Raw genomic sequence first — 25,112 nt, 5'->3', positions numbered from 1 at the left:
AAAGTGTTAATAATCCTTTATAAACACAAAATGTGACAAATTTAACAAGCGAGATAATGCATATGCCATCCACATTTACTGCTCTTTGATATGGCGTTGTGTATGTCGAGTGACCACCTGATATAACCCGTAATCTATAAAATAAATGTGACTACTCTTAGGAAGTGTTGTAAGTTTATACAAAATGCTCCTCTGTTTATTCTGTGACTTTTAAAAAAGTCAAGATAATAATAATTGAGAACCCTGTGAAAAGTAGAATAAAATTGCCTAATCAGGAAATTTAAGGTTGATCCGAATTGGGTTAAGAACGCAATTGCAGAAGGGAGATTAAATTTACGGTTTCCTGTGTTGGCTTTATCATATCTATATTTTTGCATTTAGACAAAGTTGACATTAGTTGGGGAGCAAGTGCATTAACTGAAACCCAACGCAGTAATGCAACATTTTTAAATTTTCTTTTTTTGTATTCGTGCAGTTACATTGAAAAGCATATTTACCCCTGATAAAGTTCTAACCATCAAAAACCTGTGAAATTAGAGACTCTGGTGGCCTTGAAAGATATACACCTGTAGGGGAATGACGAAGAACGCAATGGTGTTGTGACTTTCATTGACATAGGTAACAACTCTATTTACTCTGCTAGTAGAGTCTCTTCGTGGTAACGATTGACCAACCGTGTGTTAGAGAATGAGTGGATACACTATCTACATATGTATTATTTATGATGATATACACATGGTAAAGATGGGTTTAAAGTGAGTGTGATAATTCTTTTTGTCTCCTCTCTCTCTCTCTCCACTTATTTTCAACAAACAAAAAACAAAATAAAAACCCACCAATTTGTAATATAACTTTTCTTTCAACACATCTTTCTTTTATTAGAGATTTTTACACCAAACCAACAACCAAAACAAAGACCTAATAGGTATCAAATCAAAAAACCAATAGATATACACCCAAACTACTGTGTACTATAATCATATTGGATAAAACTAGATACATAGTCTTTGAATAAAATTCACATTTCACCACCACAATCAGAATTGATAGAGAATAATTATACTCCTTTTCAACTAAAAATTCATCTTCCTGTACTTACAATTGTCTATTAACCTACTCACACCAAGATGAATGTCTCCCCAAACGTGTTAGAATTTACTGGTATGTTTCATTTTACAGTCACACCTTTTCTTTTTTTTTTTTTCTTCTCATGGGAACTAAGCCATCTGGTCCGATTTACAGCACGCCTTTCAATCAATCGATAGTGTGACTCCGCCACGTTGAAGGAGCCACATGGACTATTATATCACACTGTCCCAGTACTATACTGGTTCCAACTGAGTGTGTTTTTATCGTGAAACCCTGTAAGGGATTGCGATTCACATTGCTGTGGTTTTAAAAGAGCGTGCGCGTGTATACGACAAAAAGATTGCTATCGTTCCCATATTACCTTTCAAAGTCCCTCTATACTAACATTTTTCAACTAATTTAGGTTCATTTACCAAGCAAACCATCGAATATTTGACTTTATCAAATCCAACCAACCAGCCATTGGCCTTTAAAGTTAAAACTACTGCCCCAAAATTATATTGTGTGAGACCAAATGCCAGTATCATTCACCCAGGTGATTCTTTGCAAATTTCCATCATTTTGCAAGGATTTTCTCAACCATTACCAGAAGACTACAAATGTAAGGATAAATTCTTGTTAGTTTCAGTTCCTGCACCAGGTAATGCTGACCCCTCCAAGGTTGGTGAATTATGGTCACAATTGGAGACTCAAAACAAGTCAGCTGTCGTTTCAAGGAAATTGAAGGTCAACTATATCATTGGCCCAGATAAGGATGACTCCTACAACGGTGCAGGTGCTGTCGGAGCTGGCCAACAACACAAACAACAAAACCAACCACCACAGCAACCACCACAGCAACAACAACAACAACAACAATATCAGCAACAACCTCCTCAACAACAACAACAACAACCAACTCTTTCTCACCAAACAAGTCAAAGCTCTTACGGAGCTGGTGCTGGTGCTGCCGGTATTGCTGGTGGAGCTGCAGCTGGCGCAGGAGCTGCTGGACTTATTGGAAATGCACACTACCAACCACAAGGTCAGGCCAATGGAGATGCATCTTTCAATAACCAATCACCATCTGGTGACTTTGGTGGAGTTCAAAACAGATCATTTAATGATACCTCATCAATCAACAATGGCTTTTCTAGTGGTTATCAACAACACCAACAAACTCCACACCAACAATTGCAACAACAACCAAGCTACCAATCACAACAAGGTGGAGCTGCAGCTGGTGGAGGAGGATTCAACTCTGGTTATGGCGATCAATATCCACAACAACAACAACAGAACTCACCTTCTGTTCAACGTGAATTGGATACTTTGGCTAGACAAGTTCAATCATTGACTGCTAAATTAGATAGAAACGAGAAGGCAGCTTCACGTGGTGATGTCTCATCTTCATCCAGTGCTACTGACTTGACTGCCAATGGTATTTCCTTGCCCGTTGCATTGGTGTTGATCTTAATCTCCTTCCTCGTTGGTTGGTTGGTCTTTTAGATGAATTCACGAGAGTCAGAGAGAGATGTACATGGGAAATGAATGTGGAAACTATCTTTACATGGTGGAATAAAAAGAGCAAAGCACCTACGTTTCATTTGTAGCAAGAGTCAGCTGAAACTCTCTCAAAGTTCATGTCACGAGTGTCTTTGCTATCCCATATTCTTTTTCTTGTTGTTTCTTCGTTTAACATGTTCTGTATAGCTAGAGATTTGGAATACTTTTTTTTTTTAGTTTGTTTAACTTCGGAGATTGTATAATTTGATACGTCTTGTATTTTGTCATTGATCATGCTATGTCTCTCTTTAATACCAAGACCAACAATAAAGTGAATAGCGCCAAACTAGTTACTATCGATACCAATTTGGGAAACCTCTATATGTTGAATGTAAAAGCAAAGATAGATAGAGAGAGAGACAAGAGGAAAGAGGAAATAAACAATTAACACAATATAAAACTCTTTAATATTAGAAACATCAAACTCTGAAATACATACTTTAAACCAATGAATGAAAGGAGGAGGAGGGAGGAAGGATCTTTTTCAACAAACAATGGGGATAAAACTAAACGGTAAACTGGACGGGAAACAGATAAAGGAAAACCATCTAGGTATCAGCTATGCTCTTCATTAATCATAGCATTAATCAGTCAGTGCATGTATTGAGCAGCTCATCAAAATTGATTGATTATCAAATGACCTTTTACCCATTTCAGATATAGAAAGAAAAGTCCATGAAACTCAAAAGACGACTAATCTCAAAAAAGAATATCAGAATCAAATGGGTGATGGACAAAATTAAATCCTTTGGGGAATCAGTGGAAACCATAATAACAATTGTACCTCATTTCTAAAATTCAAATAGTTAGTGTCTGTAATAAACCATAATAAGCATCGTACTGAATAACAAATTAAGAAGCCAATGTGGACAGCAAAACCAAAGAAGAACTCAAAAGAAACCTCCAAAAACCAAAAGCAAAAAAAGAACCCATATCAGTGTATTACAATAGACCCAATTTCTCAGCAATTTCAAAGCATATCTCAACAATGTTCTTCCGAATACTTTAACCAATACTATTTCCCGTCCTGTAATCTACCCCAAGAAAGTGGACGAAGTTTTCCTAGGGAATGATTAGTTAAATAGTTGAATAAAAGCAATTTCATCACCATTGTTTCTCAGCTGAGGAATATCTTGTGGTCTGAAGTAAAACTGTGTTGGAACTTAAATGATGGAGCTTTTGAAGAAGGTAGAAAATGAGTGTCTGTTGTTGTTATTGTAGATATAATGATGATGATGTTATGTTGAAAAGAAGTGATTATATTTCTGAAATTGGGTGGCAAATAGTTCTTTTATATAAGAAAAGGATTATATTATTGAGCATATCAAATTAATCATATAAACATACAAACATATACACATAGTTAAACAAAAACCGCCTTATAGAAGTTTGGTTGGCTGCTAAAATTTAATTTAAATTAATTTTTTTTTTATTTTTTTATTTACTGTCAACTCTTAAACCAAATTTTACCAATTTTTATTAGAGAAAACTATAAAAGCAAAGTAACAAATCTAAGAGTGGACTCTTCCATCACTCCATCTGAAACAGACGAGTCTTGTTGCCTAATCTCAACTCCACTCGTTGCAATACTTCAGAAGCAGAATATTCTCCAGCATAAAAATCAATCAAACGTTGCATCTCAGCATCTTTCTCCTCTTGACTTCTCAAACTTGATCTAGGCACTAATTTGCAATTTCCCAATGATTTGATCCCATTGTACGAACCATTTTTCCATAATTTTCCCAATGACCAAATTGATTTTTTCCAAGCTTCCCGTTTACTTTCAATTCTTGCTTTATCCACACTTGGGAGAGGGATATATTCAGGTTCATCAAATCCTTTGTAGTTGTCACCATAGCGAGTATGAATAAAATCACTCACTTCTTGTTGATTTTTCAAGTCAATAAATCTTTGAGATGGTAGTTGTAAGATAGACTCATTTGCTTTTCTCTCAGTTCCCACATTCAATGGGACTTCGGAAGTAGGTGGAGTTTCTATATCCGGTTGATGATTGATATCAGCTTCATTTACCAATGGATCGAAACCAAAAACTTCATTTTCCATTGTATCAAACCCTTGATTGTCCAAACCAATGAGACGAATCCAGTCATCTTGACGTCCCCACTCTGCTGAATTATTTGTAACACCTTCAATAACGTAATTGCCTCTACCAATTTGTCCTGGAGCAATCTCATCATAATCAACTGGATCAACAACATCTTTCTCAAAATCAATAGGATCGTTTTCATTCAAAAAATTCAATGGATCGTAATCATCAGCGGATTGAGGCTTATTCTTCTTAAATATATTGTACAGTGACCAGTGATGAGAGTCTTCTAATAACTCTAAGTGATTAAACATGTTTTTAGTTTTGGAGAACAGATAAAATTGCCACAAATGCGATAGGAATCGATTGGTATTTATTGGATCTCAAAAGAATGAGAATTTGATCTTTTGTGTAAATCAAATCATGGTGGTCATTCACAAAACAGCATATCGAAATAAGGTCTCCTTCTTTTCCCTTCTTTTTGGAATCTAGTGGTTGCAAAAAAGTTTGTTATGCTCAAGGCGGAAAAAAAAGTTCCTGCATACTCTTTCCCCGCCTTGTGTTGAAAAGCTAAATGAATACACAAGCTGTAAGTTCTGAAGCAATCTAAGTGGTTCATGAGGTTTCTTGCTGAAAAAAAGGATTTGTAGTTCACAACTCTTGTATGTGTTTTCTTAATGGTGTAAGATCCAAAGCAAATTTAATTCAAGAAAGGAGCATTTAGTTAGGGACAACGATAATGTGGATCTCGATCGTAGGTACAGTGTTTTATAATAACGACAACCTTTTGTATACAACAGTGCTTCTTATAGTGAGGTCGACCAGTATTACGTGATTTGGACATTTCCTTCACAAAGCAGTTCTATACAGAACCAGACAGCACATATCTCCATTTTCCATTTCATATTCCATTGCATATAAAGACTGGTGAGTGATGTTGTCCCCATCCCATAAGATATTTTATAGAAATATTTAGAAAAGTACCTTCAATAATGCATGCTTTCATCACTTGTCTTTCACGTTCTTAATCAAATAGTGAGCATCTCATCTTACAAAGGGAAAAACACAGGCAACTAAAGGCAAAAGATCTTCAATCCAATAGACGACTTGATATTCAGTGGGGTAAGTAATTTTTATCGACCTAAGGAGGAGTTTCCACAAACAATCTACTGTAGTGCTAGTATAAAATCACCTCCTCTTCTTCAGCAGTCCGGGACCAAACTGAGTCTGAATATTGTTTATAATTTCATGGACCATGCCACGTAAGGATCGTAATCTTCCCTCTATTAACTTATCTAAAAGTTGTGCTTGACGAGGAGCGTAGTTGACTCTTGCCCCTCCTCCGGATCTACTACATCAATCCAGTAGACTTTGTAATGTTAGACTTTCAGCTGTTATAGTGATCCTCCACAGCGTCTCGCTCATATTATCAAATGATCTTCGTTTGTTTATGTGGTGGTTCTTGTAGCCACACGACTACTGTGAACTCTCCTGAAGTTTAGACATAGCAGTTGTTGTTCTCAATAATACCCCACAGTATTGAGAGATACCCTGTAATCAGCAGTTCACCGACATTATAAAATCCTCTGGCAATTGGAGATGTAGATCAATTGTGATGATGTTGCAATTAGTGTTTTGTATGGTGTGTCATAAAAACCTCTTTTTTTCGGCTAAATTACATCACACAGAAAAAATTGAAACTCCAAAACCAACCAATCCAAACATACCAACTAACTCAAACCAGGAGCAAACATAGGCCATCACACACACTCAATACATCACATACAATAACCAACTTCTCTTATGGCAAGGATATAACATTCGATCACCCTCCCCGTCAAGACCACAACTCAAAACACAATTCAACATTAAGATTCTTTTCCCCTCGCTTAACAAACAAAACAACTATTTAAACAAACCAGTCAGAAAATATGGGACGGGCTACAATCAAATCAGGTACAATCAATCTACTAAATACGATAATAGGTGCTGGTATTCTAGCCATGCCCTATGGACTAAGCACCAATGGACTTTTATTTGGATGTATATTGATTATTTGTTCATCACTAACATCATCATTTGGATTATACTTGCAAAACAAAGTAGCCAAATATACCGGACAAAGAGGCTCAGTATCGTACTTTAGTTTGGCTCAATTGACGTACCCGCAATTTTCAATTGTTTTCGATTCGGCCATTTCTATAAAATGTTTTGGTGTGGGAGTTTCTTATCTTGTGGTGATTGGTGATTTAATGCCCAAGATTGTTGAGACGATATCTGGCGATGATGCTGCGGTAAACCATCCTATTTTAATGCATCGAAATTTCTGGATCAGTTTGTTTATGGCTGTTATTGTTGCTCCATTGTCGTATTTGAAGAAATTGAACAGTTTGAAGTATACGAGTTTTGTTGCATTGTTTTCAGTGGGGTATTTGATTTGTTTAGTGATTGAGAAATATATCGCTTTGCTGATTGCTGGAAGCCACACTGGTGGTGGCAATAATGCAATTGCTACTGCTACTGCTACTGCTACTGCCACTGCCATCGCTTCCACCGCTACCACTGCTGCTGCAGATGGAGCATCATTATTCTCAAGACTGACAATTCCTGTTCCAGCAGGTAACAAGAATGTTGATTGGATAGGACCCAAAAGCTGGAGTCTGACACTAAGCTCCTTCCCCATGTTTGTGTTTGCATACACATGTCACCAAAATATGTTTGCCATCATCAATGAATTGAAACCTGATGCCAAAGACGGATCACAAACACGTCAATCAAACTTGATCATCCGTAATGCTATTTCAACCGCACTTGTAAGTTATCTAGTAGTGGGCATTCTAGGATACTTGACATTTGGTAACGATGTCAATGCCAATATTATTTCAATGTACCCACGTGAGTCAATTAGTTCCTTAATTGGAAGATTGTGCATTGTGATTATGGTTAGTTTATCTTTCCCCTTGCAATGCCATCCATGTCGTGGATCCATTAATCATGTGATACATTTCTTGACTCATGGTGTTGATACTTCGAAAGTGAAGAAAAAGGCTAGTAACAGCAGCAACAATAGCACCACCAATAGAAGTAACAGTATGTCTCATGGAAGTATCAGTGGTAGTGCATTGAATGGAAATAGGACCGATAGTGGTGCCTACACAGCGTTAACTTCCGATATCGAAAGTCTTTCATCGATCAATGATAGTAGCATAGTTGACGAATCATTTATTTCCACCACACCAATGGAAGGTGCTCATGATACTCAGGGCCATGATCCAATAGTGGTGCCATTAACATCGAAGAAATTCTACATAATCACATCCATTATTGTCATAGGAAGCTATATTGTTGCCATATCAGTCACTTCATTAGCTAAAGTGTTGGCATTCGTAGGGAGTACGGGATCGACGTCAATATCATTTATCTTGCCTGGTTTATTTGGATATTTATTGATTAAACCAATAGAACAAGGGCAAGTGGAGTTGACCAAATTGGAAAAGTTTTGCAAGTATGGTGGATTGGTGTTGGCTATTTGGGGTGTTGCTGTAATGATTGTATGTTTGGGAGCCACCATCTTTCTTGGTGCGACTCATTAAGCAAAAAGGGGGGGGATCAATTAAGGTAAGCTATTATTTATAAGATACATACTATAATCCTCTATATATTCGGAACGAAAGTGTATGTACATTGAGGCAAATCAATGCCTTTGCCGAGTTGAACCAAAGTTTCATCAACTTCAACCTCATTTGGATGGAATTTTCTAGCTGGTTTTACAGTAAAACTCAATTTTCTTTCAAAATCAAGCAACGATTCAATTTCAAGTGAAGCATCAACGATATATCTCCTTTGTTTCGTAAAATCAAAGTAATCAAATTGGAATTTAATGACATCACCTGCATCACCTGCACCACCTGTATCATTTTCAATCAACTTAATTGGCCATTGGAATTTGATAAAATCCAACACTGTATCAAATTGAACTAGTTTTTGCCAATACGATTTGAAATTATTCCATTCAGCCAATACATTCTTGTTGGATACTGGGAACTTGTACACGTAATCAATCAACGATTTGAAATGGAATTTGTTTGATTGCACTTTTCCAATTTGAAAAGATTGTTTAATGAAATCAATCTTGATGCTAATCATGTCATCATATACAAACACCATGTTGGAAGTATCCTCAGTACGTATATACTTCAAACGTGTTGATTCAGAAAAGTTTTCATATTTCCTCTTGATCTCATTTCGTTCTTCCGTGGTGTAAGTTCGACGTTTTTCCAATTCAAATTCAACATCATTCACCCGTTTGACCAAGTCACGTTTCTGCTCCATTAGCTCAACTAATGTCTGTTCCAGTTGATGTAACTTATCCTTAGCTTGCTCAACTTTCTCAGCAAGACCCCTCAATTCAGTCTTCAGTTGACTAAATGCAATGCGCATGTCATTTACTTGATCTTGTGACAAACTGCCCATTGTGCGTTTCGCATCATGCAATCGTTGCAACTTGTCCACCAACTCACGCCTATAATCATTAGCTAGATCACTCTGTTCACTCAATCGTTGTATATCTTCATCCAAATCCATCCGACTCTTTTCCAATAGTTCAATCTGTTTATCCATTTCCTCAATTACATTTTGTGTCAATGTAGATCTCCACTTGAACCACGTTGACTTGCTCTCCAACTTTGCCAACACTTTAATATTGTTCAAGGATACACTCATGACATCTCGTTCCTTGGTATCGTTTGTAGTATAAAATTCCTTCATTATCGGTAGATTATCGTTTCCTATTTGGGAACTAAAATCTTGAAACACTTGTTCACCATCCCTGATATAATTTTGCAATTCATTAACAATGAAATTGTTTAATGCATGCATTTCTTTGTATGGAATTGCCATGATTAATTCGTGTATCGATGGTGGTTGATGAGTAGTCGCTTCATTTGAGTCCAAGCCAATCAGTGTACTAGTTATGGAATCAATATCGGTGTAAAATTTAAGGTGGACATCATCAAGAAACTGTGATAATGGAACTTGCTTGTAATTTGCAAATCTATCTTCATCGGGGGAGCTTGAATGACGCTTTTCCTCTTCTTTATTGCCACCTTCTGGATGCATAGATGATGAGTCACTTACAACTTCCTTCGCCAGCAGCAGCAGCTCACCGTCATGTCTAGTTACCACAGTCATTGATTGAGTGAGTTCCATAGATTTCTGTGAATCAGTTAGTGGTTGCTGTCGTTCTGTAACATCCATACTTATGACGCTTTGCCCCTGTGTAACATCATCAACAGCTTCCTCTTGTTCACCCGAGGTGCTTGGATGGCTAATTGCGCCACCTACTGGTTCAGTCAATTCCATATCTTGTTGGGTTTGCAGAGTGAGATCATCGACTCCATCCTGATGCTCTGCAATTTCCTTGCGAATAGGTTGAGTAAATTCCATCTCAACAACCAGCTTATCTTGATTACCAATTAAAGCATCGTTATTTACTGGTTCAGTAAGTTCCATATCCACAGGTTCTTGCACTTTGACATCCGAGTGATCTTTTGCATTACTGTGACCATTTGATACTGCTTCTTCCTCTTCTTCTTCTTCATCCTCTGCATCAGATAATGCTTCAAGATTTGGTTTCAAAATTGGAAGTTGAGGTACCACAACACGACTTACCCGCTCAGTCAATTCCATATTCGAACCATCATCAACCTCGTTATCAGCATTTTGACCTTCATCCAAAACTCCCACCTCTTTACCATTTTGCTCAACATCATGATCACTTCCAGTCTGATCCATATTACGAGCCTTGTCCACTTTCGACATTAGACGCGTCAAATTTATAGTGTCGTCATCATTGTCATCTGCATCTGCATCATCATCATCGTCTGAATTTGCAGTTGGTTGTCTGTACTGCCTTGACGTAGTGTTTACAGGACCAGTCAATTGCATATCCTCTGATTCATCAAGTTGAGCAGCGTGTGGCTTTTCGATCCTCCCAGTCAATTGCATATCCTCTTCCTCTTCTTCCTTACCCTCTCTATCGTGATCCTCCGTATTGACAGAATTTGGCGCTTCCTCTTCCTCATCATCATTACTTGAATAATCAGCATCTTCATCTGACGCATACACCAATGGCGTCGCATCAACCAAGGTAGTGGCACCACCACCACCATCATTGTTGGTCTCCTTTTTCCCCAGTACTGGCTCATTCACACCCTTGCCTCCAGTCAATTCCATACTAACTTCAGTATCTTCGCCTTTCCCACCATCAAGATTTCTAATCAAATCAATCGTATGCTTATTCGCAGCAGGCAACCCCGATCGCTCTTGATTACTACCGTCTTGATCATTCTCCATCTCCTCATCTGAACTATCGGTCAATGGTTTACCACCATCATCAGGACTATCATCAAAACCATCAACATTAACGTCTTCGCCATCGTTCTTTTTCTTACTTCGAAAACTAACCGGAGATAAGCTCATCAAATGGTCATTATACTTTCTACTATCCTGCTCCTCATCATCCTTATCCTTCATCAACTCTTGCTGTGACAGGTAATGAACAACTTCAAAATCAGACTCTGACGAAAGTGAAACGTATCCACTGGCTCCACCATCAGTTTTTCTCCTCTTGTTGGGGTTTCTTACTTCGATTTGATGTAGAGTTACTTCAGGTGCGAATGAAACTCGACGTGATGTGGTGCTGGGTAGAGGTGCGGTATTGTCTTTTAGAATGCTTCTTGCCATGTTTTCTTCTACTGAATTTTTGGATAATGCTAGTCGGTGAGTTGTGTGTTAGTGTGAATGTGTGTGGTGTGTTTTATGCCAGTTGGTGGTGGTTTTGTTTGTTTATGTTTTGTATTGACGCGCGAAAAAAAGAGGGAGAAGAAGAATCAATTCCTTTACAATTTGTTTCTCTTCAATGCAGCGTCATTGATCGGGGGACGTCTACATATAGACCAGGCAATTATCTGCAGTTGATAGAGTTATGGATGTACTATATTCTATTATATTGTGATTCAACTGTGGGTCCATAGGTCAACAAGCTATTTTGCGGAGATCATATCTAACCAAAGTATGTACAGCTTCGTATCTGCATTTTCTCAAGTAATCAACTCTATACTCTTTCTATTAAACCGTAACTTCATCATCTCATCCTCATCATCACCCATAACTGCAGTCTCCAAATCATACTCATTAATAGCTTCAAAATCAGCCAATTCATTAACCAATTTACCAAACTTGTCATTGATTGCATTGGCCAAAATGAATCGATCAATGAAACCCACCATAATTTGATTCTCAACATTGTTTGTACTTAGAATGACAAGATGGTTCAAATACAATTTTTCAAATTCTTCCAATATTAAAATCGCTGGTGATTGTTCATTGGTGTATAATGGTGACGGTTCAATTGATAGGTGCAAATGGATACAGTTGGTGTATTTGCGTTCGTAATGTAGTTGCATAGATAGTGCGGTCCTAGGTAAGTTTGCCATTTGGAAGGAAATTGGCTCGGCAGAGTCTTCTCGATTGACATTTTGTAAGGCATTGACAAGTTCAGATTTGGTAACGTAGCCAATGTATACTGGGTTCGAATAGTTGATGATCAAAGGATATCCCTCATATGTATCATCATTGATGAAATCCCATAATAGATTGACAGTATAAGGACCTTCTTCGTTGACTAAACATAGACATTTGACTTTCTCCAAAGGTACCATCAACGCACGTACTGTGACATCGGGAAGTTTTGATTTTATCGTTGATGTCAAGTTGGAAAAGGAAACAATACCAGTTCCTTTACCTTCGTTAATCATTCCTGAGGTTAAATTCCCAGCTTGCCCTGGTCTATTGAAATTGTTTTGTAGCCAAGTATCATAAATATTTGAAGGTGTTAGCCAATCATTGACGAATTTGGAGGTGACAACACCACACATTATTGGCAAGACATAGGTAACAGCACCGGTCATTTCAAACATAATGACAACCACACACATTGTCAATTTAGTTATTCCAGTCATGAATGAAGCAGCACCAATAACTGCATACGATGATGGAGACACAACACACGATTTCTCAGTACAAGTAGCTAGTGACTCCCAGTTAAAGTGTGATTGTAAAGCTTGACTCACTATTCCCAAGAGTCTTCCTGTTGTAGCACCCAACACCAAAGATGGCATCAATACTCCTCCTGGTAGGTCTACTCCAAAAGTGTATGCAGTGAGTCCAAACCCTTGAACTAGGATATAAAGTAGTTTCAACACCGTGACACCATTTGATGACAGACAAAGAAAGTCTTCAGCATTAGTCTCATCCGGGTTCTCCTTTACACATTGCTTAAACAACAAGATAAGATATGAACTCAAGGGTAATTTTGAAATTTCCATGGGAAAATTAAGCAATGTAGTGATGATTATAATTGCCAAAACTTCTAAAAAAGGTCCCCATTTCGGATCACATTTACTTAGCTGCACAAGTGTAGATTGCACTTTTCTTCTTAGTGACTTTTGCTGGAAAAATTGGTTAAGTTTGGTGAAATAATGGCCATACACTCCACCAAGAACTCCCAATATGATGAATGGAATCACTTCTAAAAATAACCAACTGAAATTACCAAAATTGACTTGAAACAAATCCTGCTCAACAAAGTTGCTTCCGTCAGTGAATGCACTAAATCCAGTCAAACCAATGATAGCTATAGTTGCAGCAACAAAAGAATTCCACATAATCTTTGTGGGACTGAAATAACTTGGCATACTTTCCAATACAAACAATACCCCTCCAATGGGGGAGTTGAAAGCAACAGAGATTCCAGTTGCAGTGGCTGCACTTAGTATTTCTCTTCGTATTGCTTCATTTGGTTTGGTACCACCATTGCCAAATCTGCTCTGAATGAAAAACTCATAAACAATGTTGAATATACAACAAGATACATGTACCAATGGGCCCTCTTTACCCAACCATAGTCCTGAGCTAACAACTAGTATCAAACCGGCAATCTTGTATAATAGTGTATTGAGTCCCAAGTATTTACCAACATTTAAATTGAAACCTGAGATTAGCAATTTAATTTCAGGGATACCTGATTGACGTATTAGATGTTCTCGATTAATTGTTAGGTAGCTAGCTGACATGGCAAATAATACCGCAAATATGAGATATATGGGGAAATTTATCAAGATTTTACTCCATATAGCATTTGAACCTGTCAATAGTCTTGACCAATTATACCATTGATCCGCAGGACATGTCAGATAGGGGTTGAATATACTCCATGCATCTAAGTTACTCAAACATATTCCCTTTTTCAAGTCATTTAATGAGATTGAAATCAAATTTATTGCGGCTGCTGTATAGCCCAATACCAATGCCAGTAGAACAAGTGTTGTCCATTTTTTAGAAAGGTTAGACGGAAGTGTTAGCAAATGTTGAGTTTCTTGACTCCAATTGATGAATGTGTTTTCCTCGTATGTAGTAGAAGAGGAAGATGAAGGTGGTAATTGGGATGATTCTGCTGTTGCTGTTGCTGTTGATGTTGAATAGGCCAGATAGTTTGTATTCGGTCGATCAGGTGTATATATTAATGTGGGTATTTCATCTATAGTGTATGCGGTAGATGAACCACTCAGTGACAGGAAAGACGTGTTCATATTATGACACTGTTAGTAGGTATGCCTGTTGGCAAGAAGATATTAACATCGTGAATAATTTTATGTTGTTGTTAATCTGAGTGTCGTGTCATAAAATCTTTTACTTGTCACGTGATACAAAAATGCGACACTTGTGTTCTCTTTGAATGGTGCTTTAGAGATTAATGACATTTTGAGCAAAAGAAGAATTTTAAAAGGGTTTCTTTATTACACTGTAGATCAAGGGACATAACAAAAACAGTTCTTTCAATAGAGATTCATCTGATGGTTTAATGTATTTGTGTGTGTGTGTGTGATGATCCTTATTTTGTTTTATAAATCACCTTACTTTTAATTTTGTTACTTACTACACAAAGACGGAATATATTTAGTACATATAACTATATAGTTAGTGTATAGTGTATAGTGTATAGTTAGGTTTGAGTATATTCTTAATGTCATTCAACTATCTTAATAAATATGATCTGATTCTGATTCTTTGTCTTTTGTTTTGTTAATATCTGTAGTATCAATATAGATTGGGGAGGGGGGAGGGGTGTTGATATAAGATATAAATGGGGTAGTGTATCTAATACCAAAAAATAGTTAATACATCCATACACACATACATATATATATATATACATAAAAATAAAAAAATAAAAAAAATAAAAAAATATTATAATATAATATAATCAATCATCATAATCATCAACACACACACATACATACACAACCACAGAAGAAGAGAAGAAGAAGAGGAGAAACAACAGCAGAATAAAAAACCCTTTAATCTAATATTTACAACCAAACCAACTAAAACAACCAAACAACAAAACAACCAAACAACACACTCCTTTTCATCAGACAGTGTATATATATACCACTTAATACAAAAGTTAGACTTTACCACCACTATTATCACACACAACTATACAACTACATCTTAACAAGAAAACGATAAGATATATACACACACAGGTTATTATTATCAACAATCAACTTTAAATAATAATTACTTTATTATAACAGTCAATCAGCTTTTATTATAAACAATCTGTTTTCTTCTCAAACAAAGATAAAACCCTTCCAAAAATATATACATTTTGAAAAAAAAAAAAAACACACTTCCTTCTTGCCGTGTGAATTTATAAAACAACAACGCTACATCATCATCACTCCCAGGCACTAAGATCACACACCATTTCTCTTGGCCATGAACAACTTAAGTGGCAAACAGAGTGCTACGAGTACAAATAGTCGAAATACTCCTCTAAACAAACCCTTGAACCAACCACCACCACCACCATCATCTATTAGTATATCAGACTCACATGCCAAAAATGCCAATCAATTGCTAAATGCTTACATATATGACTTTTTAATCAAGAGCAAATTACCACAAACTGCCAAAATATTTGTTAACGAAGCTGAAGTTCCATCAGTAGTTGCATCACCACCAAGCAGTCAAACACAACAACAACAACAACAACAACAACAACAGCCGACTCCAGGAGCAGATTCAACAACCAGTTCTCAAAGACAGCCACTGCAATCACCACTGCAATTGAAGTTCTACAAAGACCATGACTTGCCAAGAATGAACTTGGCTATGGATTCTCCTCAAAGCTTCCTATTTGAATGGTGGCAGATGTTTTGGGATATATTCCAGGCAAAAAATGGCAATGGGTTTAATAACTCTGGAGGCTCAACACAAGATCAAAATGGGAAATCCAATTTGGCCTTGAGATATTATCAGTTGCAATTATTGAAGCAAAGACAACAACAACAGGAATTGGCCATGTCTGTCCCCGCATCAATGACTAGTTTTCAACAACAACAGGCATTGCAAGCAATGCACGCCCAACAAGCACAACAACAAGCGCAACAAGCACAACAATCTCAACAGGGTCCTATCCCACCATCTCAAATGCAACCAGAGACACAAGCACAAAAGCTGGCGCAAATGCAGGCACAAGCGCAATTTCAAGCACAGGCACAGGCACAGGCACAAGCACAACAAGCTAATTCACGCCCCCAACCACCAAACCACCCACAAAAGGTTCCAAACACACCATTCCCAAACCAAGATCAGGCAAATTCTCAAGCTACTCCACAGCAAATGCAACATCTTGGTGGTCCTAGTGGACCAGGTAGTGCAATAGGGCTCGCAGGACCACCTGTTATAAATCGTTCACAGCAAATCCCATCTCAACCACCATCTGCAACAGTGGCAAACTTTCCAAATATGGGATCCACAAACGGTCAGCCAATGTTTCCAGGTAACCCACAATTCACACCACAGCAGCAGCAGCAACAGCAACAGCAACAACAACAACAACAGGTTCCACCGCCACCACCGCAACAAAGTCAATTTCCTAACGCAGCTAACGCTCAGTTTAGTGGCAATCCTTCCATCGATCAACAAAGAATGATGATGCTAATGAAACAGCAAGCTGCATCTGCAGCTGCAGCAGCACAAAGACAGATTTCTATAAACACGGGTGGTGACCCAAGCCAACAACAACAAGCTATGCAGGGTGTCAATGCAGCAAGTCCTGGCAATATGAATTTTCAACAGAAAATGTTGATGCAGCAACAGATGAACCAACCGCCTCAAACTCAAGAGCAGTTAAAAAACTCGTTACAGCAACAAGCACAAACCCAAATGAACACTTTGCGTCAACAAGCACAGCAACAACAACTTCAATTGAATGCAGGTAATAACAATGGTCCAGCTGTACAGAACTCTCCAGCAGGACCTTGGCCACAACAACAACAACAACAACAACAACAACAACAACAACAACAACAACAGCAACAGCAACAACAATCGCAAGGGGCGTCACATGGATCGCCGTTCCCAAATGGTGCACCAAACAAACAATATACTCTTGCAGGTCCTGGTGGCAATGGCGGTGACCCTAATCTGAAAAATGCGCAGCCGCAGGGTCAAAGCAATACCAATGGCCAACCTGTACGTGGTCAAGGGGGTGCAAGAGGTGGCAGAAATGCTAACCAGAATGGGAAACTGGCTCTTGCAAATGCCAATACTAGAGCTCAAACCAATACAAATGCTCCAAATGCTAGAAACAATAATGCATTACAGGATTATCAAAACCAACTTATGCTTCTAGAGAAACAAAACAAAAAGAGATTAGAAATAGCTAGAAACAATGGTTCGGATCACAATTTAATGGGATCCAATGGACTAATGCAACAGCAGCAACAAGATGCAATGAATAACAACCAGTCTTTGCAAAACCAATCACAATCACTGCATACAACACCAGCCATGTTTAATGCACCACCACCACCACAACCACATCAATTCAATCAAAAGCCTTCACCAGCAACGACCAATAGCTCACCTTTGATTAACAATAAACCATCCCCAGCAATGGGTAATAAGAAACCAAAGAAGGAGCCTGCAGGAAGAAGAAGTCGAAAACAAAGTGTTGCATCGACACAAGCAAGCACACCATCAAGCACAACAGGTGATAACAAACCACCAATGTCTTCTCAGCAGCAGCAGCAGCAGCAGCAGCCACAACAACAGCAACAGCAACAAGGTCCACCTTCCACATTGCAAACTCAGCCTCAGCTGCAGAGACGTGGCTCTTATACGCCGAATCTTGGCCGGAAGGACTTTACACCACTTACGCCAGTTAGCGAGCCGGTAAACGACAACAACAAGAAGAAACGGAAAATGAACACTGTGGCTGAATCGCCTCGTAATCAAAAGACTAGCGCTCAAAAGGGACCTACGACTGATGCTAAACAACAATCTCAACCTAGTGGTCCAGCAAGAAAAAAGTCCGCTAAAGGAATTGCTAAATCAGATGAGAAAACCGACAGCAAACCTGCATTGGAAACCACCAACAATCCTAATTCAAGTAATGAAAACCGACAACAAGCACGGAACGATTTTGATGAGTTTAATGAAGCTTTAGCACCTACACAATCTTCATTCCCCGATGACCAATTGGGGGCATCGTCAAATTCTGGCCAGAACTTTTTCAATGTTGATTTATTGTCGGATCCGCAAAGTCAGAGCCAGAATTCAGACTCTAATAATGCATCAGTTGGTGCTGGTGGCAATTCCAATTCCAATCCCAATAACAATAGCAATAGCGTCAACAACAGTGCAGGTAGTAGTGGTGCTGGATCTAATATTAATTCCGACTTGTTTGGTGGGTCCGGTGTTGGTGTTAACTCTGCCGCTTTTGATGATATTGAGTTTGACATTAATCAGTTGTGGGGAGACGATAATGTTGTTGATCTGGGATTGACTGATGATTTAGGGTTTAATTGGAACGTTGATGCTATTGAGAATGGAGATTAGAGAGGGATACAGGATTGGGACTTTTCTATTTGAAGTGTCAGTCTTGCATTTCGAACATTTGTGATTAAGACATTGCTCTTGTTTACATATACAATTGCAAATTGTATTTCCTGTTACAATATTCGTTTTTTTTTTTTGCCAAACTTCACTTCGTCATCTATTTGCCTTATCTTTCACAAGGGCTGCTTACAGTTTATATATAATTTTACACCTTTGTATCACTATATTGAACAAAACATTTTGTACTATTCTAATAGCAAACTAACCCAGCTTCACTCACTCACTCCTTCTTTTTCTCCGACAACTTCTTCTCTTCTTGGACAAACTCATCATACTCCTTCAATGTGCTCTGTTTGGGAAACCACGCATCGAAATTCCACCAACTAGAGCCCAAAATTATCGCCAACAAAGACACCAAAACCACCGAGCTTACAGGCGTAGCTGGAAACACATTCCAACACCATTCATGAATTAGCCAAATGGGTATTCCAACATACACTGGGAAATTCAAATGTAGCAAGCTCGGCAATGACCAAGCGTACCATGCAAGGAACTGATAATGTAAAGAACGTGAAGCCAAAACTCCTATAAGATTTGTGATTGTCATGATGTAGAAGATAACTTGTGGTGCCACTAATGGGTTCAAGAATATATTGGTGGAGGAAATTGTCGATTTGGGTTTGATTGAATCTTTAATCAATTGAGTTATTGATTTACCAATGATTTTAAAATTGAGAAACCTAGTGAATGTGAAGAACAAAAGTATGAGCAAATGAAGTGCCAATAATGCATATCCAAATTGAACTGAGGTAAATATGGACTCAGGTACAAATTTCCAATTGACGGTCCATTTATATAAGAACTGACGACCAAAATTGAATGCATTTGTAATGTAATTCCATCTGATGATTTTGGCCATTTCGCCATCAAACATCAATAACAAGAATCGCCAACCAATCATTATTTGTACCAATGGAATAATTGCAACGACAATGATAAACTTGATCAAATTTTCATCGTTGAGGAAATAGGTTATAATGAGGAATGCGGGCATGTATAATAATGCATTCATCTTGATTGATATGGCGATACTGTATAAATCAGCGGCAATTATCGTCAATAAGAAACTAACGTCAAGCCATGATGATCCTTTGACGACTTCATTAACCAGGACTGTCTTATCACCCTTATCTATCTCTACCTTACTCTCATTCTCATTCTCTTTCTCCTTCACCTTCACACTCGTATTCTTTTTTCTAACCACTTGTTTCCTCTCACCAACAACCTCTTTAAAAACAGAAGCCTGTTGCAACAAAACCACAACTCCAACCATACACAAAGTAGTCCAACAATCATTAAACAACCGTAACACATAAATCGACAATAATCGCCTACTTGCCAAAAACAAATATATTGGCCACGGCAGCAAATCCCAAATCTGCGCATAAACAAAACAAGCTAAAGCAACAGTTGCCGTGAAACAGTAGCCAAAAACATACTGTGCCTCTTTCACATCATCACCACATAACCATTGGATATACTGATACACGGTTATAAAACCCGCGGGATACACAATGGGGCCTGAGTCGCCGTAGATGTTGGCATAGTCCAATTCTCCAGCATTCACTTTATCGATCTGTTGCAAGTATGTAGTATAGTCAATTTCAGTGTAGGACACTTTGTTGATTATGATTTTTGTGAGGATTGAAGCGATGCATGTGATTAATGGGTATGTGATTCTTGTTGCTTGAGGGTTGATTATCAACGCGAGGATGCCATTGTAGATGTCTTTGATGACGTTGGTGAGTGTGAATGGAGGTGGTTGGTTATTGGTGGTGGCAGAAGAAGAAGCAACAGCAGCAGCTGGTGTTGATGGTGGTGGTGGCATCGTTGTACCAGGAGTTGAGTAGGAGGAAAAGACTTCTCTTATCAATGCTACTTTGATTGTTGTTTTCGGCCAGAAAGTTTTTTCTTTACATCGCCTTTTTTTTGCAACTCTTTAAAATCCAGTATCGAATCCAAAAGACAGACAGTGGAAAGACGAGTGAATTGCTCGAACTAAGAGAAGGAATACGACCAGGATGTCAACTATATATAAAGATATGAGCCATAGGAAATGATTGACCACCCACATTCGATGTAAGACACAACAACATTTCAAAAGGGTTTCAACCAATTAATATTACATTTAATTTATTAAAGTATGCATCGATTTCAAATAAAGTGATAGTATATAGACGAGAGGTATCATTATAAACAGTGGGCTTGCTTTTGGAAACCATCACATCACTACAACTAAAAGAAAATCGTTTTCCTTTTTCCTTACACACTCCTGTGAGTCTCCAAAATTAGCTTCTTTTCTTCCGCATAATCCTCATCAAGTCACGCTTACGTCTTTTGCATTCACGAGTAAACTCTCCACGCACTGACCAAAACCACTTTTCATACTCTGATTCACCTTCCTTCCCTTCAGCAGAAGCATCAGCAGCAGCAACATCGTTCAACAGAGGTAATGCAAATTTTGAATCTACCAAATTACCAATTTTAGCCAATTGAGATTGTGTAGATAAAAATGGTGATTCAAAATGAGGCCAAAATAATCCAAATTGATGTTGGCGTTGTTGTTGTAAATTATGAGCAAATTCCTCTTGTTTACGTTGTTGAATTTGAGTCAAGAGTTGCTCTTGTTCTTGTTGCTGTTGATGTTGATCGTGACCAGTTTTGGTCTCGTCAATGTCATTATCGTCATCCGACAATGCTAGTTTGAAAGTCGATGATTGTTGTTGTGGCTGTGCGTCAGTTGGAGTTGGGTTGAACAAGGAACGAAGTGTTTCTGTATTGTTTGCAGTAGGTGCTCCAAAAGAGGGAACAAACTCATCATCCTCATCTTGAGATTGAACTGTTTCTTCATTATCTTGCTCTTGTACTTCGCTGTTAATTTCTTCGCCATCTTCGTTTACAGATCTAGGCTTCAACGTATCAAAGTCTAAATCATTTCCTTCATCATCTTCATCGTAATACACTTCTTGAACCGGTTTTACCAAATCCTCACCATTCAACGATACAGCAGAATCAAAATCTTCTCTAACGACATTCGCCGCATCATTTTCATCATCATCGTCTCCAGTTTTCCCTTCAACTTCGTAATCATAATGTTTCACCGTTTTACGTCCCTTTGAATCAACTTCAATTTCATCCTCATCAACGTTCTTCTCCTCATCGATATCGACTGGCTTATCAAAATCATAATTGTTCAACAATGACGCCAAAACTGCTTTATTTTTTTGAACTTCTTGATCTAAATCTTCATCATTCTCAACATTTGCGTTTTGCAATTTAACTTCACCGTGTGATGATGCATTTTCGCCATATTTCACTGCTTGCTCTCCATTAATTGCACACAGTTTTCTAGAAATCCCTTCAATCAAATGATCATCTCCACTTTTCCATCCCATTTTAGCATCATATCTCCACGTCAAATCTCTAGCAGTCTTGTTCTTTTCGACTCCCCATAATTTAGTCTTGTAAAATTTGAAATTCTTTAATTCTCCATTAACCAATATCCGCAATGTTTGCAGTCGTATATCCTTTCTTGCATTACGACGATGTACTCCTTTAACTAATGAATGTGCTGATCCATCACGATATTTGAAACTCAAGCTGTCGAGTGTAGCACCATAGGATTTGGACCCATCTAGTCTATGAGATGGAGGTGGATTCTTGGTATTGGCTGATGCATTGTTAAATGTATGTTGCGAGAGGGAATACGTGGTTGGCTTTGGTGTGTTGACTATGGTTGAGGTCACAGGATTGGTAGGATAGCTAGTCTGTGATTCAAGTAGTCTATTCAGTCTTGATTCAGCAATCTTGGCCTGTTTGATCTCGTCCTGTTGCAACTGCTTCAATTTACTCTTCAGTAAAGAGTGAACTCGTTCTTGGTACGACGGTTTAGCTATCCCCACAGTGAGCTTCAACCCCATAAACTGAACACCATGAAGTGAACTTTTCAATTTGTTGAAGTTTGCTGGTGACGCAAGTACACTGGTGTAAGCAAAGTATTTGGTTTCAATTGGTTTGGTATGAAATTCCAATGGTGATGTTATTTTGATATCGAATTTAGCTATTCGTTGTTGTAATAAGTTGCTATTTTCTTTGAGCTTTGGGGAGATGTTCCCTATATGTATCCTATACTCTTTTAAATCGGACATGATAGTACTGGTGGAGGTATATGCGACGTGCTGATTCGAGAGATGGGTTGTATTTGTAGCTGAAAAAAAAAAAAATATTCCAAAGCTTGAGATGGAGATGCGGTCGCATTTTCCAACACAAAAAAATGCACACTTAGAAAGATGACTGATTAGAACATGTTAAACGTCTCCTAAGGAGAGACAAAGTGACTCCAAAGAAAGAGGAGGAAAGCGCATAGAGAGAGACAGAGAGAGATTGTTTTTTTTTTTTATTAAGCGCACTAGCAAAAGATATGAAACCATACTGGGCCCGGTTTCGTTCCAAATCCCAACAATGTGTAGCAATAAAACAACAAGCAAAATAACATACGATCCAGTGTACTTTGGATTCATACCAGCATCAGTTGAATAGCTTCAAAGTTTAAAGGAGAATTCTTCCTCTAAATGTTTCACCTTAATCCTGACTATCGAGGTAATCCGTTAACAATATACGCTATATATTGTTTTGTCAGTGTGATCCAGGACCTAGCAGCAGCTCCATTATACAAAGCAGTGAGTGCATTTGTTCTATGGGGCATGACTTTTAGCTTTGGATCGGCTCCATTATACAAAGCAGCGAGTGCATTTGTTCTATGGTGCGTAACTCAAACTTTGGACCAGCTCCATTATACAAAGCACCGAGTGCAAATGTTCTATGGGGCGTAACTTTAGTCAGAACTCAACAAAATGGGCTCCATTATACAAAGCAGCGAGTGCATTTGTTCTATGGTGCATGACTTTTGTTATATCAATACGATGGACCCACTACCAATGCATTAGGTGCATTGTTTTGTAAATGGGGTGTAACTTTAATCCTCAGTATTGAAATAAGGTTTTCAATTAGATCAGATAGAACCAACTTAACCTTGTAACTGTTTAACTTCTGCCACCACCACCACCTCCGGCTTGACCCCCTAGACCTCTAATGCCAGGTGTCGTAATGTTCCGGTTTCCCCCCGCCAATGTCACTTTAGCTCCCTAGACCTCCAATGCCAGGTGCCCCCACTTGACCACCGCCGGCTTGACCCCCTAGACCTCTAATGCCAGGTGTCGTAATGTTCCGGTTTCCACCACCACCAATAATGTCACTTTAGCTCCCTAGACCTCCAATGCCAGGTGCCCCCACTTGACCACCGCCGGTTGACTCCCTAGACCTTTAATGTCAGGTGTCATAATATCCCGGTTTCCACCCCCACAACTACCACCACTGATAAAACTTGGTGGCAGCTCATTTAAGATTGAGCCGCAACGGTCTATTCACTTCGACCGCCAAATTTGCCACAGAAATTCTTGGGAACCAATAATCAACAGTTGTGCTGTTTTTTCTCTCCCAAATTCATTGTTTTTGATACTCATACTTGTCTAACATCCACCTCCTCATGCAGTCCACAACATCTTCGACTTGTGTGTTTTCCAAAATGGGCAAAGTGAGTTGATTCATCAAAATTTTTGGTAAGATAGTAGATGTATACTGCTTTGAACAGCTCCTTTTCAAAAAATGTTGTGAATATCAAAAGTAGCAATGTGAATCGAGTGTCTGATTACTCGATTGATGGTAAAATTTTGGTTTGGTGACATGATGCATTTGCTCAAATTGATATGCTTGAGCTAAATTGAACTTTTTATAGGAAATCTTCACCACTTCAATCTATCCTTCAGTCCAATGATGAAAGTGTGTTGGTAGTACGTTGCGTTTGTTGTTGTTGTTGTTGCTTTTGGTACGCTTCGTACAACATCATGCCACCAAAGAGAAAAAGAAGAAGAAAGAAAAGAAAGAGGAAAAAGGAGGATTTTAAATTTTTGGAAACTTTCGTGGGTTATTTATACTTTCGTCTTTGCAACAGGACAACAAACATATCATAAAAATATAAATAGAGAGAGAAAGATAGAAATTTATACACTATTACTTGATCTAATAACACTATATTATAAAGAGTGACCATTACCATTCCAGTAGTCTTGCAGCTTCAATAGTCAACTATATACTTATAGACATATAAGTATCTGGATTGCTTATATGATTATTCTTATCTAAACCTCACATCTATAATACTTAATTTTTGCAACACAGTCTACACACATTAAACATACACCAAATCCTGAAGGGATACGACATGAATCACTTTGTACTGTACTTATTGTTAGAGGCTTATGAGAGTCACCCTCCAAATTAAACGAATTGTATAGAACTTCTATCTCTTTGAAGGTGTTGCAAAACTTCCAAATATCCA

At 38.2% G+C, this 25,112-nt stretch overlaps 9 protein-coding genes across 9 annotated transcripts; 4 read left to right on the top strand and 5 right to left on the bottom strand. All coding sequences in view use genetic code 12, as the record gives it.

Moving 5' to 3' along the window:
- Positions 1–1,127: 1,127 nt before the first annotated feature.
- I9W82_001792 (phosphatidylinositol-binding protein) lies at positions 1,128–2,577 on the top strand (the record flags this gene model as incomplete). The annotated part of the gene is made up of 2 exons (XM_067690576.1): positions 1,128–1,161; positions 1,493–2,577. The coding sequence occupies 2 exons, from the start codon at positions 1,128–1,130 to the stop codon at positions 2,575–2,577; spliced, it is 1,119 nt and encodes a 372-aa protein (XP_067549028.1).
- Positions 2,578–4,164: 1,587 nt separating this feature from the next.
- On the bottom strand, positions 4,165–4,995 carry I9W82_001791 (uncharacterized protein; the record flags this gene model as incomplete). Its single annotated transcript, XM_067690575.1, has 1 exon — positions 4,165–4,995. One exon carries the CDS (start codon positions 4,993–4,995, stop codon positions 4,165–4,167), a length of 831 nt encoding a protein of 276 aa, XP_067549027.1.
- A 1,617-nt stretch (positions 4,996–6,612) lies between these two features.
- I9W82_001790 (aspartate/glutamate transporter) lies at positions 6,613–8,274 on the top strand (the record flags this gene model as incomplete). The annotated part of the gene is made up of 1 exon (XM_067690574.1): positions 6,613–8,274. The coding sequence occupies one exon, from the start codon at positions 6,613–6,615 to the stop codon at positions 8,272–8,274; it is 1,662 nt and encodes a 553-aa protein (XP_067549026.1).
- A 61-nt stretch (positions 8,275–8,335) lies between these two features.
- I9W82_001789 (uncharacterized protein) lies at positions 8,336–11,425 on the bottom strand (the record flags this gene model as incomplete). Its single annotated transcript, XM_067690572.1, has 1 exon — positions 8,336–11,425. The coding sequence occupies one exon, from the start codon at positions 11,423–11,425 to the stop codon at positions 8,336–8,338; it is 3,090 nt and encodes a 1,029-aa protein (XP_067549025.1).
- Positions 11,426–11,781: 356 nt separating this feature from the next.
- On the bottom strand, positions 11,782–14,331 carry I9W82_001788 (uncharacterized protein; the record flags this gene model as incomplete). The annotated part of the gene is made up of 1 exon (XM_067690571.1): positions 11,782–14,331. One exon carries the CDS (start codon positions 14,329–14,331, stop codon positions 11,782–11,784), a length of 2,550 nt encoding a protein of 849 aa, XP_067549024.1.
- A 1,195-nt stretch (positions 14,332–15,526) lies between these two features.
- Positions 15,527–18,655, top strand: FLO8 (Flo8p; the record flags this gene model as incomplete). Its single annotated transcript, XM_067690570.1, has 1 exon — positions 15,527–18,655. The coding sequence occupies one exon, from the start codon at positions 15,527–15,529 to the stop codon at positions 18,653–18,655; it is 3,129 nt and encodes a 1,042-aa protein (XP_067549023.1).
- A 280-nt stretch (positions 18,656–18,935) lies between these two features.
- I9W82_001786 (dolichyl-P-Man:Man(5)GlcNAc(2)-PP-dolichol alpha-1,3-mannosyltransferase) lies at positions 18,936–20,543 on the bottom strand (the record flags this gene model as incomplete). The annotated part of the gene is made up of 1 exon (XM_067690569.1): positions 18,936–20,543. The coding sequence occupies one exon, from the start codon at positions 20,541–20,543 to the stop codon at positions 18,936–18,938; it is 1,608 nt and encodes a 535-aa protein (XP_067549022.1).
- Positions 20,544–21,003: 460 nt separating this feature from the next.
- On the bottom strand, positions 21,004–22,863 carry NOP8 (Nop8p; the record flags this gene model as incomplete). Its single annotated transcript, XM_067690568.1, has 1 exon — positions 21,004–22,863. The coding sequence occupies one exon, from the start codon at positions 22,861–22,863 to the stop codon at positions 21,004–21,006; it is 1,860 nt and encodes a 619-aa protein (XP_067549021.1).
- A 423-nt stretch (positions 22,864–23,286) lies between these two features.
- I9W82_001784 (uncharacterized protein) lies at positions 23,287–23,983 on the top strand (the record flags this gene model as incomplete). The annotated part of the gene is made up of 2 exons (XM_067690567.1): positions 23,287–23,531; positions 23,929–23,983. The coding sequence occupies 2 exons, from the start codon at positions 23,287–23,289 to the stop codon at positions 23,981–23,983; spliced, it is 300 nt and encodes a 99-aa protein (XP_067549020.1).
- Positions 23,984–25,112: the final 1,129 nt, after the last annotated feature.

The sequence above is a fragment of the Candida metapsilosis genome (genome assembly GCF_017655625.1).
Source record: "Candida metapsilosis strain BP57 chromosome Unknown scaffold2, whole genome shotgun sequence".
In the NCBI taxonomy this organism is placed as follows: Eukaryota; Fungi; Ascomycota; class Pichiomycetes; order Serinales; family Debaryomycetaceae; genus Lodderomyces; species Lodderomyces metapsilosis.
The sequence above is the reverse complement of the archived record's forward strand: the minus strand, read 5'-3'. Positions and strand labels throughout refer to the sequence as shown.